Source organism: Salmo salar, chromosome ssa14 (assembly GCF_905237065.1).
Source record: "Salmo salar chromosome ssa14, Ssal_v3.1, whole genome shotgun sequence".
Lineage (NCBI taxonomy): Eukaryota > Metazoa > Chordata > Actinopteri > Salmoniformes > Salmonidae > Salmo > Salmo salar.
The window spans coordinates 73480901-73496324 of record NC_059455.1 but is presented as its reverse complement, the minus strand read 5'-3'; the positions used below and the strand labels follow the sequence as shown (position 1 = coordinate 73496324).

Below are 15424 nucleotides of genomic sequence, written 5' to 3'. Positions count from 1 at the left end.
TAGAAGGATGAGAGCAGAGGAGAGAGAGTTCATAAAGCAGTTCACTTAATTCACTATTCACAGTCCACTCAGTCCCAGAAGGCCACTGTAACTATTGGAACGCGCCAGCGCGTACATACAACTTTCTAAGGTAGCCTACCGGACACTTGACAAACTACGAGCTCCAAGGAATAAATGCAAATACAGTTGATGGAAATAACTGAAACTTCTACCTCATCAGTCTTGCGAACATTTATCTGCACTATAAACATTGCGTCCACTCAGAGGAGAGGGAATGGTACATGAAATGCAACAATATATTGTACCAAACATGTAACAAAAATGTCTACAATCATGTAGCAAATATGGATTTTAACAATGGAAAACAACATCAAACATTTTCAAAACGGAAACAAAGCGCTCTCAATTGGTGGCAGATTCTTGTGGAGTGACATGCCTAGTGGATCACAGGCCTCCATGTAATGTGACGATATCTACAAACAAATGGGAGCCTATTCATCATGCAAATGAAATATTAAAATGGCCAATGTATTGTGATGGTAAGGAAAGGTTACACGAGGACTTCATAAAGATGAACACAGGAACATTCTATTTGAGAAAAGGAATTGAATGAACACTATTGTATCACTGGCAGAATGATAGAACAGACAAACTGGCACAACTAGCTATTTGTTGTGTCTTAATAACATGGCCATCAATTGAAATTAACTCAAAATGTCAGATGAGTCTATTGGTGAGAAGCAGCAGGAGTCACATCGTATGCTGCTTACAATAAATGTGTGTGTGTGTGTGTGTGTGTGTGTGTTTGTGCATGTGTAACCGATGTGAAATGGCTAGTTAGTTAGCGGTGGTGCGCGCTAATAGTATTTCAATCAGTGACGTCACTCGCTCTGAGACTTGAAGTAGGGTTTCCCCTTGCGTTGCAAGGGCCGCGGCTTTTGTGGCGCGATGGGTAACGATGCTTTGTGGGGTGTCAGTTGTTGATGTGTGCAAGGGTCCCTGGTTCGAGCCCGGGTTGGGGCGAAGAGAGAGACGGAACCTACACTGTTACACATGCTTGTGAGGAGAGAGGGAGAGAAAGAGAGGCGCGACTGGAAGTTTTTCACCAATTGATAACCACTATTGCAGGGCACTTAGAAAAGTAATGATAATGACTGATGAGGATTTCATAAGACATGCTCTCTCTCTCTCGCTCTCTCTCGCTCTCTCTCTCTCTCTCTCTCTCTCTCTCTCTCCCTCTGTCTCTCTGTGTCTCATTAGAATGCCAAAGATAAAGTGTTATCAGCCTTTAAAGAGGGATTTCCTATTTGAATAGGAAATTATAATTGAAATGTGTGTGCTTCTTGGAGGTTGGAGAGATAAGGCAAACACGCAGGGAGATACGGATAGAAGGAGTGAGAACGAGTGAGATGGAGGGGGAGTGAACGAGAGAGAAGGGGGAGACGGGTTATAATAAACCGAGTGAAAGGGAAAGTATAGTTGATTTTCACAGGTTGGCTTTGTGTGTGTGTCTGTGTTACTATAACTAAACACTTGAATTACTTTCACACTTATAATAATTAATTTTAAATGTCACAGTTGTGTTTACTCACCGCTCCACTGATTTAGCACTCAATTAACAGACGTGTGTGAATACATGTCTGTGTATTCCGTGCTTAAAATATCTATGCATTCTCATCTACACACAGCGACTTTATTCCACAATAACACCCACTTTACAAACTAAATATTCTTGGGCACCCAAATTCATTAGCCCAAGGGAGATGACTTACTTGACTGAAGCCTTTGGCTCCTGTAGGCCAATGTAGTACATACCCTCTCTAACATGCCCTCTCTCACAGTTCAACAAGCTGACAAACTTCCTCTCTTTCCCTTTCCAGATCCTAAGAAACAGAGCCTGGCCGAACTGCGAGGAGAAGAGAGGAGCTGATCTGAGAGCTGAGGGTAGGTGCTCTGATCAGTATTGTGATCCACAGTGCTGTGGCCTGGTCTCTTGTTAAATCTAATCCTGATGCAGCCAGTCTCCAACACCTGGTAGTGCAGGGTTCATTCTCCGCTCTGCATGTTTTTTTACCCCCACCCCCCGGGGCTCTGTGTAATTGCTTTGTGCTGATGAGAAGCAACAATGTTCAAAGTACCATCTTGTACTGCAATTACGCCCATAAAAGTGAATTGTGTGTGTGTGTGTGTGTGTGTGTGTGTGTGTGTGTGTGTGTGTGTGTGTGTGTGTGTGTGTGTGTGTGTGTGTGTGTGTGTGTGTGTGTGTGAATCGAAATAAAGAACTATCCTGCTTTTCTAAGGGAGGGAGAGATGTGGGTCTCTGGCCCTGGTCGATATCGTGCTCCTACCAGCTTAGTCCAGTCTGATACTGCCAAAGGTCAATGAGTAGCCATAAGCTCTTTATCCTCCAAGTCATAGGATGATGCACGTGATGTTTGATAAATGTACTATGTACAGACATTTACCTTATTCCCTCAGGCTGGAATAATATGGTTATACATATTTCCTGTGTGTGTGTCTGTGTGAGAGAGAGTGAAGGAGTTGTCCTTTTTGTGTGCATTTGTGTTGTCTGTGCACATGTGTCTGTGTGTGTTTGTTGTCCTCTGTGTGTGTGTTTGTTGTCCCTGTCTGTGTGTGTGTTTGTTGTCCTCTGTGTGTGTGTTTGTTGTCCCCTGTCTGTGTGTGTGTTTGTTGTCCTCTGTGTGTGTGTGTGTGCATGTCCTGGCACAGGAAGGGGAGTGTGACTCTGGGTGGTACTGGTTGCCTGGGCGCTGACAGCTTGCCGCTCCTGTGCTTATGAAAATAAATGCTGATGAGGGTTGAACTGACAGTGCTGCATGGGTCAGAGAGAAGAGAGATGGGGCTTTGGGCTGACTGGCTGACAGGCCGCCAACGCTATGCCTGGTTTGCATTGAGATGCATGACGACACCCCTGCTCGACTCACCCCCCACCCCCGGCCCCACCCCGGTCCCCTCCCACCCCCCCCCCCCCCCCACCCCCGGTCCCCCCCCACCCCTGGTCCCCCCCCGTCCTACCAACTGCTGACGATAGTGTGTGTGTGTGGGTTTACAGGCACAGTTGCCTCACAGTCACTCTCTGCCATGTCCCTTATCAGTATTCCACTGCCACTACTGCTGATACTGCTTCTCTGTCTCCTCTGTCTGTCGCTCGCTGCACCTCACCTCAACTTGCCCCTCCTCGCCCTCAATCTTCTGCCTCTCTTCCCTTGGCTGTATGTTACTGTACTGTCCTCCAAAAATCCAGATGAAAGCTAGATGTCGAAATGCGTTGGTCTTTAACAAGAAAGGAAGCATATTTGACGTCCACTTTCATAGTCCTCTAAGAGTTGCTGAATATCCTTATATTGACTGTACTTTTCCTCTGACAGTCTCAGCTTTTTGCTCCTGGCTGTTTTGTCTCAAACATGCAGTAGCAGACACAAGGCAGAATGTTGTTGGTGGTTTGCCAGAAGCTTGTTTGGTCCATTTCGACAGATGTCAGTGTTAGATTTCAGATGCCAGATGCGCCTTTCCTGAAACATTATATGCCAGAATGCTACATGTTGCATTTTCAATGCAGGGTCTCGTATTGAATCCTGTGTTTTAGTGTCACATTGTATGTAATTGGTTTCCTAGTCCAAACAACCTTGATCTGGAGCTGTTATGACACACACACACACACACACACACACACACACACACACACACACACACACACACACACACACACACACACACACACACACACACACACACACACACACACACACACACACACACACACACACACACGGCCTCTGACATCGTTCCTGGCAACACACAGTGGTATAAATCCAATCTTTACGGTCGTAATAGGCATTCATCTAATGTGATTACTGTTCACAACGACACGGCATGTTTTTTCTTCTCCACAGTGTGAAACACACCATGACCTGATTCCATCCTTTGTTTTATCGACTAACTTTCTCAGGCAACTGGAGTTGATTGGAAAATTGACGTCGTGAAATAAAACAACATTAATGGAACGACGCTTAATTGCATTGGGGGGGGGGCAGAGTGAGACTCCTGCTGACCTGTTGTGTTGTGATGGTATTACCCACTGGGCACAGACGTCAGTTAAATTTCATTGAAGTTATGTGAAAGCAATGTTGATTCAACCAGTGTGTGCCCAGTGGGTAGTGACCACGGAGAAGTCTCCAAACCTTCCTCTCCTCCTCATATTCCTCCTGCTGTTCCATTCCACCCACCACAGGCATCTGGAGCAGCCTCCCTCCCACACTCTGCTCCTCAGAAAAACACATGAAGGCTCTACTGTACCTGCAGCTGTTTCTGTTGAGGTATAACATAGGTATTGTAATTTGCATATATGCATATGAATTAGGCATGACACATCTGGATGGTTTTGTTATGTTTCAATGTAAAATGCTAATTATTATGATAAGATTCTGCACTCACACAAAAGTTGTGTTTAATTTGTTTGTAGAGAAAAAAAAGTGTTTGGATATGATGGTGTCGCTGTAATACAAAGCAACCACATGGCGGCGCTGTAGACCTGTATTTGACCACTTGGTTGGTGGCGCAAAGTGAAGTAAGGGTTCTTTTTGAATTCTTTGCCCCATACGTCAGCTATAGCAGCTCAAATTGCCAGTGTGTTTCGCATGGAGGGGGCACTCGCTTCAGGAAGGAAATCAGCCATCAATGGGATCGAGCAGACAACTTTGTTACAGTCCTGCCGGAGTCACTCATTACAAGGATTTCTGATAACGTGAGCTGGACTAAAACGTTAAAATGTATACCGGAGTGTTTCTACTGATGCTGCTCGTCGGGATCTACGCTGATACTATGGACCAAGGGCCAACAGGTAAAGAAAACAACGTTTTTGTTTCTTGGGAGTCAAGCATAGCGCTGCTGCGCACCTGGGAAAGGACAGTTGGCTGGACTGTCCGTGGCATTTGTGGGCACTGGGCACATTATTCTACGCTAATAAACATGTTGCGGAATAACGGGAAATTTCGAGTCCTATTAATCGAATTAGTTTTTATTCTTTTAAATGTTGTGAAAGGTGAAAATAGCTCTTCTCATAATTTGGTCGGACGGTCGCGTCTTATTTCTGAACAGAACTTCCAATAAAGTAGCATTGTTTTAGTTTTTGGAAATAGCCTATTAGAATATCCAAGAATAGCTGTTTTCAATCATTTCGAGTCTGTGACTTGTCGAAATATGCTACGTAGTGTCTTTTGAGGCTATGCGAATATTAGCAATGTTGAATAAGCTGTTGTCTGTTTTTCACAGGTTGCAGTGTCACAATATTTTGTTACCGGTGGCACGGGCAGTGTAGAAGTGTAGGAAAGTGATGGCATACCAGGCAGTAACCTCATATTTATCATTTCTCAGGTTGGAATGGTTTCCCTAACATCGGTTTCATGTTATTCTGAAATGCAGGATAGAAAAATAAAGTACAAAATAGAAAATGTTTTTGTCATAATAATTAAGGGATTCTGATCAATCAATTAAATTGGAATATAAATGCTGTTGGAATATAAATTCTGTTATCGGTTGTTTGAGATTAAGCTACATCATGAGATGAGAATGTTTCTGTTAATGGTCAATTCGAATAACAGTCATCACGCCCTAACCTGCTGATTAAAAAAAAAAAAATCCCACGTTCCTTTATGTGCTGTGATTTGATTGAAGCAAACTCTATTATTTAGCTCTGTCATACACATACACACAGTTTTCATTCTAATATCAAGTTCTAAAGTTTGCACTCAATATTGTGAGTGTTCATTTCCTGTAAACACATTTGTTTTTTATTCAGGGCACATACCATGGTCCAACAATGCTTTATGCATCAGTTTCACTGTCATGATACCTAATACATTCTCAATTTGTGTTTTTAATCCTGCGGGAGACAGCTCTGGGAGGCCTACAGCAGTGTTTTTTTGTGTGAACTATCTGTATTGTTTTCATTGTGGAATACACAGTAATTTTAGTTCCCAAGAAAAAATGTATTGAAAGGAAAAATCCTCTCTGGTGCCATCCCAGCTCAGCTAAACCTGAGTATTAGCAGTGAAAGTGTTTATTAGCAAGGCAGGGGTGTGGCCATGTGTAGATTCACTTTATGTGACATAGTACTAAGACCATGTAATAGTGTGTCTCTATACTAAAATAGTGACTTTGAAACCCAGACCCTGTGGGAGTTGTATGTTATAAATACTGTCCTACAGACAAGCCAAGCAGAACCTTTACTAGTTATTGTTATAGTATACTACATGTAACTGGGTGAATGCATTCTCACTCCCTCCATAGCAGCGTTTTCCCTAGATTTTTCCCAGGTGGCTACCAAAGCAACATCCTGGAACCAAAACTGTCAATAAAAATGGCCTCAGAGAAGAAGGGTTGGAGCATAGACTTGATCACATAACCTCACCCAACAACATTGCAAACTGAACCCCACTATTCTCTGTGGGCTGTAGCTGTACAGTAGGTGAAGCTGCCTGCCGCAGTGATCTGTTTATAGTAGATGTATACCTTACTGCTGAGGCAGTCTGTGCCTGATTGTGCAAACACACACAGGTCTATTGCTCCAGGCTTTTCTTCTTGCTTTTCCAATACCTGGTTGAGCCTGAGCAAATCAAATTGTATTTGTCACATACACGTGTTTAGCAGATGTTATTGCGGGTGTAGCGAAATGCTTGTGTTTCTAGCTCCAACAGTGCAATTATATCTAACAAGTAATATCTAACAATACACACAATCTAAAGTAAAGGAATGGAATTAAGACTATAGAAATATTTGGACGGCCAATAACAAAGCGGCATAGACTAAGATACAGTAGAATAGTATAGAATACAGTATATACACATGAGATGAGTAATGGAAAATATGTAAACATGATTAAAGTGGCCAGTGATTTCAAGTCTATGTATATAGGGCAGCAGCCTCTAATGTGCTAGTGATGGCTATTTAACAGTTTGATGGCCTTGAGATTAGGGATGCACGATATATCGGTCAACATATCGGAATCGGCCAATATTAGCTAAAAATGCCAACATCGGTATCAGCTGATGTCTAGTTTAACACCCGATGTGCAAAACCGATGTCAAAGCTGACGTGCATACCTATATAACGAAGGTACATGACGTAATGACGGCACGTAAAATGTTGCGCTATGCGTGCAACACAGCATTCCTAACCTAGCCCACAATGTCTGCTGTGTGGATCGAGCAGTCAACAAGTCAAGCAGTCATTTGAAAGAGTAACACAATTTCAGCGAGACAACTCAAAGGTGAAATCCATTAAAGCCAAGATAATGGAATTCATTGCCGTTGACAATCAACCGTTCTCTGTTGTGGGTGATGTTGGCTTTCGCTGACTGGTCGAGCACCGGTTAACACTACCAAGTGCGCTATTTTTCCAATGTTGCCCTACCGGAATTACACAGTAATAGCATCACTGCTATTAGCTTCATGACATACATACTATGGAACGCCGTTTGGGTCTTTGTGTGTCAAAAAAAGATACAGTAACACTGTCAAAGCTGTACAAAACAGTCAGCAAACAAGCAAACACCGGCCACAAATGATGTGTTTACAATACCACGTTGGTAATAAAGCATCATTTGTTCGACCGCAACTTCTGGGGTAGCTAGCTTTAGCTTGGTACCTAGCTAGCACCAATACAACCAGCCTGAAAACAATGACCAGTAGAAACTGCAGTCATTTTAATTATTCTTAGCAATGATTTAGGAATCCTTGTGAGTAAGTATTAGCTAGGTTGCCACTTGTTGTTCACCTATTAAATTTGAACTTTAGTTCATGAAAATATATAACTAGCCAGCTACTTAACCCTGTTACCCAAAGCTAACGTTATAAGCAGCCAGCTATCTTCATCTGGCTAGTGAGGCTCGACCGGACCGAGTTATGTGTTGTGAAGCTAGCCACAATAAGGATTAGGCACAATAGGGGAATTTGCGGTTTGCCTTCAAAATAAAAGTATGTAATTGACAGTGATGCAAATGAATACAAATAGTAGAATTATGCCATACTTTTATTTTGAAGACTAACCGCAAAGTCCACAATTGTGGCTAATCCTTATTGTGGCTAGCTTCACATAGATTTGTCCGACCACCATTAATCAAATAAGACCTGTTTTATAAATTAGGGTTATTTTAGATTATTACACCTAGCTATATAGTTAGCTAGCTAACTATAGCTACTGAAACAGATTATGTCGTTTTGGTATGTTTTTGGAGAAGAACATTGTTTGCATCCATGAGCTAGCTAGCTTTTTTTTATCACCAGCACTGTAGGTGCGCGAGACAACTTTACCAACATCATAGCATACGTATCGATGGATCGTTGTGACATATGAAATACGAGTTATAGTGTAATCAATGTGTAATAACTACGTAAAAAATGTATGAACCTGTTGAATGATTATGTGACGTGCGGTCATATTCAGGTCCTGATTGGTCAACAAGCTTATTTGACATGTCAAATAGTGTTATTTGACACGTCAAATAGTGTTAAATAGTATATATTTTTTGACATGCAAAGACCCAAACGGCGTTCCATAGAAATCCTGGTTGAAAAATAAAACGACTGAATAAATGAACGAAACAGCACAGCAAGTAAGTGAAAGAAATAGGTTTTTATTATGTTTTATTGGTAATGGGGACATATGTAAATGCCAACAAAATAGCTTTTTGGTCAGTGTGGTGTGTGTGTGTGTGTGTGTGTGTGTGTGTGTGTGTGTGTGTGTGTGTGTGTGTGTGTGTGTGTGTGTGTGTGTGTGTGTAACCTTTATTTAACTAGGCAAGTCAGCTAAGAACAAATTATTATTTACAATGATGGCCTACCCCGGCAAACCCGGATGATGCTGGGCCAATTGTGCGCCGCCCTATGGGACTCCCAATCACGGCCGGATGCGATACAGCATGGATTCGAACTAGGGACTCTAGTGACGCCTATTGCACTGAGATGCAGTGCCCTAGACTGCTGCGTCCATGTGTGTGTGTTAACTATTTAACTGTACTAGAATGCTTAAAAGGCCTCAAAAAATTGGTATCGTTTTTTTTTTGGCAAGGAAAATATCAGATATCGGTATCGGCCAAAAATGTCATATCGGTGCATCACTACTTGAGATAGAATCTGTTTTTCAGTCTCTCAGTCCCAGCTTTGATGCACCTGTACTGACCTTGCCTTCTGGAGGATAGCGGGGTGAACAGGCAGTGGCTCAGGTGGTTGTTGTCCTTGATGATCGTTTTGGTCTTCCTGTGACATCGGGTGCTGTAGGTGTCCTGGAGGGCAGGTAGTTTGCCCCCGGTGATGCATTGGGCAGACTGCACTACCCTCTGGAGAGCCCTGTAGTTGCGGGCGTTGCAGTTGCCATACCAGGCGATGATACAGCCCGATAGGATGCTCTCAATTGTGCATCTGTATAAGTTTGTGAGGGTTTTAGGTGCCAAGCCAAATTTCTTCAACCTCCGGACTTCAAAGAGGTGCTGTTGTACCTTCTTCACCACACTGTCTGTGTGGGTGGACAATTTCAGTTTTTCAGTGATGCATACGCAGAGGAGCTTGAAGCTTTCCACCTTCTCCACTGCAGTCCCGTCGATGTGGATAAGGAAGGTCCTCCCTCTGCTGTTTCCTGAAGTCCACGATCAGCTCCTTTGTTTTGTTGACGTTGAGTGAGAGGTTATTTTCCTGCCACCACACTCCCAGGGCCCTCACCTCCTCCCTGTACGCTGTCTTGTCATTGTTGGTAATCAGGCCTACTAGTGTTGTGTCGTCTGCATTCTTGATAATTCAGTTGGAGGCGTGCATGGCCACGCAGCCATGGGTGAACAGGGAGTATAGGAGCAGGGCTTGCTTTCCCTATAGTTGCTTGGTGCACCCTCTGAGTGTTACCTGATTGAATAGATTTGCTGGGGTAAAAGCACTCCTTGTCAGATCACTGCATAGCAGCACCTGTTAGTGTGTGTGTGTAGGCCCCATCTGTCCTACTCTCTCAGTACTGACATGCAGCCACAGTGTGAAACACCCCATGATTGGTGGTGTAGAGGTTGAACTTGGGATGGCAGACCACATGGGAACACACTATCATGGGAGAACATGGTCGCCAGGCTGGGGGTTATACTAAGGTCAAGAGAGGGGATGGAACGGTCTTCTTGTTCTGATTGGTGAGGGTTATATCAAGGACGAGGGGCTATGGAAGTGCTGGCCGTGCTGTGTGCAGTGGTTTGGATCTGTCAGATTTTTAATCATACAGAAAACGGTTCAACACACACAAAGCTCTCTTTGGGGAACAAAGGTTGGAAAGGAGAAAATTGGATCACAAACACAGAGAGAAGAGTGATGGAAGTTTCTCTGGTTGGTTCCTTCTTCTTTGTTTGTTTGATGTTTTTAGGCCACTGATATGTGAAATAGGACTTCTCTCTTACTAAAAGTAGTTTGAGAATTTTCTTTCGCTGATCTGTGCTCTTCCTTCCATCTCTACGAAGGCTTTAATCTGTCTAGCTCTAACACCCCTTCGCTTGACGAGAGAGAGAAGTAACTTTTTATTGTCTTTTTTATTTGACAGCTTTAATGGACAGACATCTTTAGACATGGAGTGCCTTCTTCCCTCACCTAGGGGGACTACATTTAAAATACCCAAATGCGGGACAAAGGCATGATTTAGTGGGACAGTGTAGCCTACATGAATCTTTTTTTTGGGGCACCCTTCCGCTGTGCTGAACAAGCTAATTGAAGCGGGCCTATAGGCTACTCCTTTGGCTCATGCTAAATCTGGTCATGCAGAAACGAGAGACCAAATGTGTGTCTGTTTTAGGAAAATCTGGGAATACATGGCCAAGGAAACATTTCTGGTTGGTCTCAGGGAATGTGAAAACTTTAGGAAGTGAGACTTTGGAAACAGGGTTGAGTGATGTAGCAGCAAATATGTTGAATTAGCAACTAATGAGCATGGAGAGCCTCACAAGTTTGACAAAATCACCTTCTATCTTTTCAGCTTAATAACCTTATATACACTACTCAAAAAAAAGAAAGGGAACACTTAAACAACACAATGTAACCCCAAGTCAATCACACTTCTGTGAAATCAAACTGTCCACTTAGAAAGCAACACTGATTGACAATAAATTTCACATGCTGTTGTGCAAATGGAATAGACAACAGGTGGAAATTATAGGCAATTAGCAAAACACCCCCAATAAAGGAGTGGTTCTGCAGGTGGGGACCACAGACCACTTCTCAGTTCCTATGCTTCCTGGCTGATGTTTTGGTCACTTTTGAATGCTGGCGGTGCTTTCACTCTAGTGGTAGCATGAGACGGAGTCTACAACCCACACAAGTGGCTCAGGTAGTGCAGCTCATCCAGGATGGCACATCAATGCGAGCTGTGGCAAGAAGGTTTGCTGTGTCTGTCAGCGTAGTGTCCAGAGCATGTAGGCGCTACCAGGAGACAGGCCAGTACATCAGGAGACATGGAGGAGGCCGTAGAAGGGCAACAACCCAGCAGCAGGACCGCTACCTCCGCCTTTGTGCAAGGAGGAGCAGGAGGAGCACTGCCAGAGCCCTGCAAAATGACTTCCAGCAGGCCACAAATGTGCATGTGTCTGCTCAAACGGTCAGAAACAGACTCCATGAGGGTGGTATGAGGGCCCGACGTCCACAGGTGGGGGTTGTGCTTACAACCCAACACCGTGCAGGACGTTTGGCATTTGCCAGAGAACACCAAGATTGGCAAATTCACCACAGGCGCCCTGTGCTCTTCACAGATGAAAGCAGGTTCACACTGTGCACGTGACAGACGTGACAGAGTCTGGAGACGCCGTGGAGAACGTTCTGCTGCCTGCAACATCCTCCAGCATGACCGGTTTGGCGGTGGGTCAGTCATGGTGTGGGGTGGCATTTCTTTGGGGGGCCGCACAGCCCTCCATGTGCTCGCCAGAGGTAGCCTGACTGCCATTAGGTACCGAGATGAGATCCTCAGACCCCTTGTGAGACCATATGCTGGTGCGGTTGGCCCTGGGTTCCTCCTAATGCAAGACAATGCTAGACCTCATGTGGCTGGAGTGTGTCAGCAGTTCCTGCAAGAGGAAGGCATTGATGCTATGGACTGGCCCGCCCGTTCCACAGACCTGAATCCAATTGAGCACATCTGGGACATCATGTCTCGCGCCATCCACCAACGCCACGTTGCACCACAGACTGTCCAGGAGTTGGCGGATGCTTTAGTCCAGGTCTGGGAGGAGATCCCTCAGGAGACCATCCGCCACCTCATCAGGAGCATGCCCAGGCGTTGTAGGGAGGTCATACAGGCACGTGGAGGCCACACACACTACTGAGCCTCATTTTGACTTGTTTTAAGGACATTACATCAAAGTTGGATCAGCCTGTAGTGTGGTTTTCCACTTTAATTTTGAGTGTGACTCCAAATCCAGACCTCCATGGGTTGATAAATTGGATTTCCATTGATTATTTTTGTGTGATTTTGTTGTCAGCACATTCAACTATGTAAAGAAAAAAGTATTTAATAAGATTATTTCTTTCATTCAGATCTAGGATGTGTTGTTTAAGTGTTCCCTTTATTTTTTTTGAGCAGTGTATATATATATATATATATATATATATATAAATATATATATATAATTTGTCAAAAGAGCAACGTGACTGCAAACCGAGATCTGTATATAATGACGAGATGCTCATGTCTCCACCCTAACAATGGAAGTCATTGTCCCAAAGGCGGGAGGGCAAGCGAAAAGCTTAGGTCTAAAATAAGCCCATAGAAACACATTGAGCTTATTTTGGACAGATTTCGGGCAGTAAAACTTCTTGCTTTGCCTCTTCCTCTCCGCTGCAAAAGAGACAAGTTTAAATGCCTGACTGAAATACGGAACAAATCTACATTTTAAGTAAATTAGTGGGTTAGAATTTTTTAAATAAAATGCGGGACATGATTGTTTGGTAGCAGGGCAAAGTACCAAAATGTGGGACTGTCCCGCACAATCCGGGACGTGGTCACCCTACCCTCACCTCAAACCGATGGGTCAACACACCCTGGAAGAAACAGTCCCACCATGAATCAGCCAGGCGGGTAGATAGAATGACTCACCAAAGCATTCCCTATTACTTACTTACTTACACACACACACACACACACACACACACACACACACACACACACACACACACACACACACACACACACACACACACACACACACACACACACACACACAGTTTAATTGCCACAATTCTTGGCACCTCAACTAGTTAGGTAGTTATTAGGTTCGTCATTCAGCTTGCAGTCCAATGTATTTATTGGCAAAGCCGCAACTGTGGCTTTTTGCAGCCAGCTTGAGTGTTCAACATGAATTTTAAGTTGTTTGGAATTTGCATTTAATCACCGGAGTTGAGGACCTTTGGTGGCCTCTGCAGGTCCATCAGTTCAGCTGGAAATAGGGCTTGGCAAAGCTCTACTGCCTTTTGTATAGGACTTCTGTGAGTCACTCATATATATATATTTTTTTCTCTTTTTATCTAAAAGTGATTTCCTCTTATCGTTCCCAGTCGGGGCTGGGTCGCGGCAGTGGGGATGTTTGGCAGAGAAATCTATTTTCTCATAGGGAGCTGAGCTGATTGGTAGGATGCAGGAAGTGTGAGGAGGACAAGAGGAAGAGAAGGAGAAAGAGATGGAGTAATGCTGTGTTGTTCCTGACACACGTTAATGTCCCAGCCTCCCAGTTAAATACCATGGTTCTCTATAGTCCCTTAAAGCAGCTCAGTCTGTTAGTAGATGGCACTTTCACTGAGTGCGTGTATGTGTGTGTGTGAGTTTTCACATGATGTTCTGTTATTTCTGTCTGTCCAGAAGAGAACTTGAATCAGATCTTTAATGTAAAAGTCAGCAATAAAACACTGACTGGCGGGGACGCTCACTGTGAGTGTGTGTGTGAGTCTTTCTGTGTGTGTGTTTGAAAAAGAGAAACAGAGTGTATGTGAGTGTCAGAGAGAGATCGATAGAGAGAGGGTGTGTGTGTGTGTGTGGTGCACAGTGAGGTGCAGACCTGACAGCTTTGTGTGCTCACTTTCAGAAGTATCCTTTAGAGTATGAGCTTTTAGCAGACAGGAAGACAGCCAGGCAGCAGTTCAGCTAGTCAGTGAATGGGAGGCCTTTCGTTCTAGGAGGTGGTCGTCAGTTAGACCTGTCGTCATGGCGTCACGGTGCCTTGTCTCTGACGCTGATCGCCCACGACCGCTCCCCGCTACCGTGTCACAGCAGCAGCGCGTCCACCTGCCATCGCCATAACACCTGTCACCGCCACACTCCCTGAATGGAGCCGACAGCGTTCCACGATCACTCGACGCCCCCGACCTGCAGGGGCCCATGGGAACAGGATGTGGGGGGTCCTCTCCTCTCAGCTCTCCTCATCTGTCACTTTGCTTCTCCAGGTGGTAGCTAGCTAACCAATAATGTGTTGCTGAGTCCCTGAACGCCACTGTGTTAGACAGATGGCTGTGTGCCAACAGGCCCAACTCTACACAACACTACTGCTCAGATTCCTTAATGCGTTTAGACATTCTGGTTAAGACGCGCTTACCTAATACAAGAAATACTTAGAATCTGTAATACACTTTTTTTTAACCTTTTATTTAACTAGGCAAATCAGTTAAAAATAAATTCTTATTTACAAAGACGGCCTACCCCGGACGACGCTGTGCCAATTGTGCGGATATGATACAGCCTAGAATCGAACCAGGGACTGTAGTGATGCCTTTTGCACTGAGATGCAGTGCCTTAGACCACTGCGTCACTTAGTGATTCAGATTGCCATGGTCTTCAGTTATTAGTTTCTGTGACGCCTGTCAAACAACTGATTGAAAGAGCAGATTTCAAGTTTTTAGAGTGGATGTTGCTCTTTAGATTGATATTTGAATGTTTTGTGGACGAGGACGAGGGCAGTGTAGATTAAAAGGACTCAGCAGGATTGTGGTTGAAGCAGATAATAAATTCAGTGTGTCTGTGACAAATCAACTGTTCTAAAAGCGGTTGGTTATCCCTCTCTGAAAAGTTGGCGTCTGTGACAGATATGCAGAGAGAACGCTGAGCTGTGTGCTGTGTCCCAACTTGGATTGGCGGGGCTCCAGCTGCTGCCGTGGCAACAGAGGAACTCGGAACTCGGAGAGAGCTGCCTCAAAGTGTCCAGACTTGTGAACTATAGGACGATGCTAGAGAAGACTCTGTTGTCACTCTGTGCTTTTCAACAGTACTTAGTGTCAGGAAAGCACACGTGCAAGTGACTGTGAGCCTCTCTCTCCCTCTCCCTGCCACTCTCTCCCTCTTTTTTTCTCTCTCTCGCTCTCTTTCTCTCTCCTCTCCCTTTTCTCTCTCGCTCTCTCTTTTTCTCTATTTC

At 44.3% G+C, this 15424-nt stretch overlaps 1 protein-coding gene across 10 annotated transcripts in view; it reads left to right on the top strand.

Moving 5' to 3' along the window:
- The first annotated feature begins 4636 nt into the window (after positions 1–4636).
- The window catches only part of LOC106570261 (receptor-type tyrosine-protein phosphatase U), a 324730-nt gene continuing 313942 nt past the window's right edge, over positions 4637–15424 (top strand). For all 10 annotated transcript variants that reach the window (XM_014142386.2, XM_014142381.2, XM_014142385.2 and 7 more), the window contains exon 1: positions 4637–4861. In XM_014142386.2, the coding sequence (XP_013997861.1) occupies positions 4789–4861 (73 nt within the window). In that variant the 5' untranslated portion in view covers positions 4637–4788. The remainder of the gene's footprint in view (positions 4862–15424) is intronic.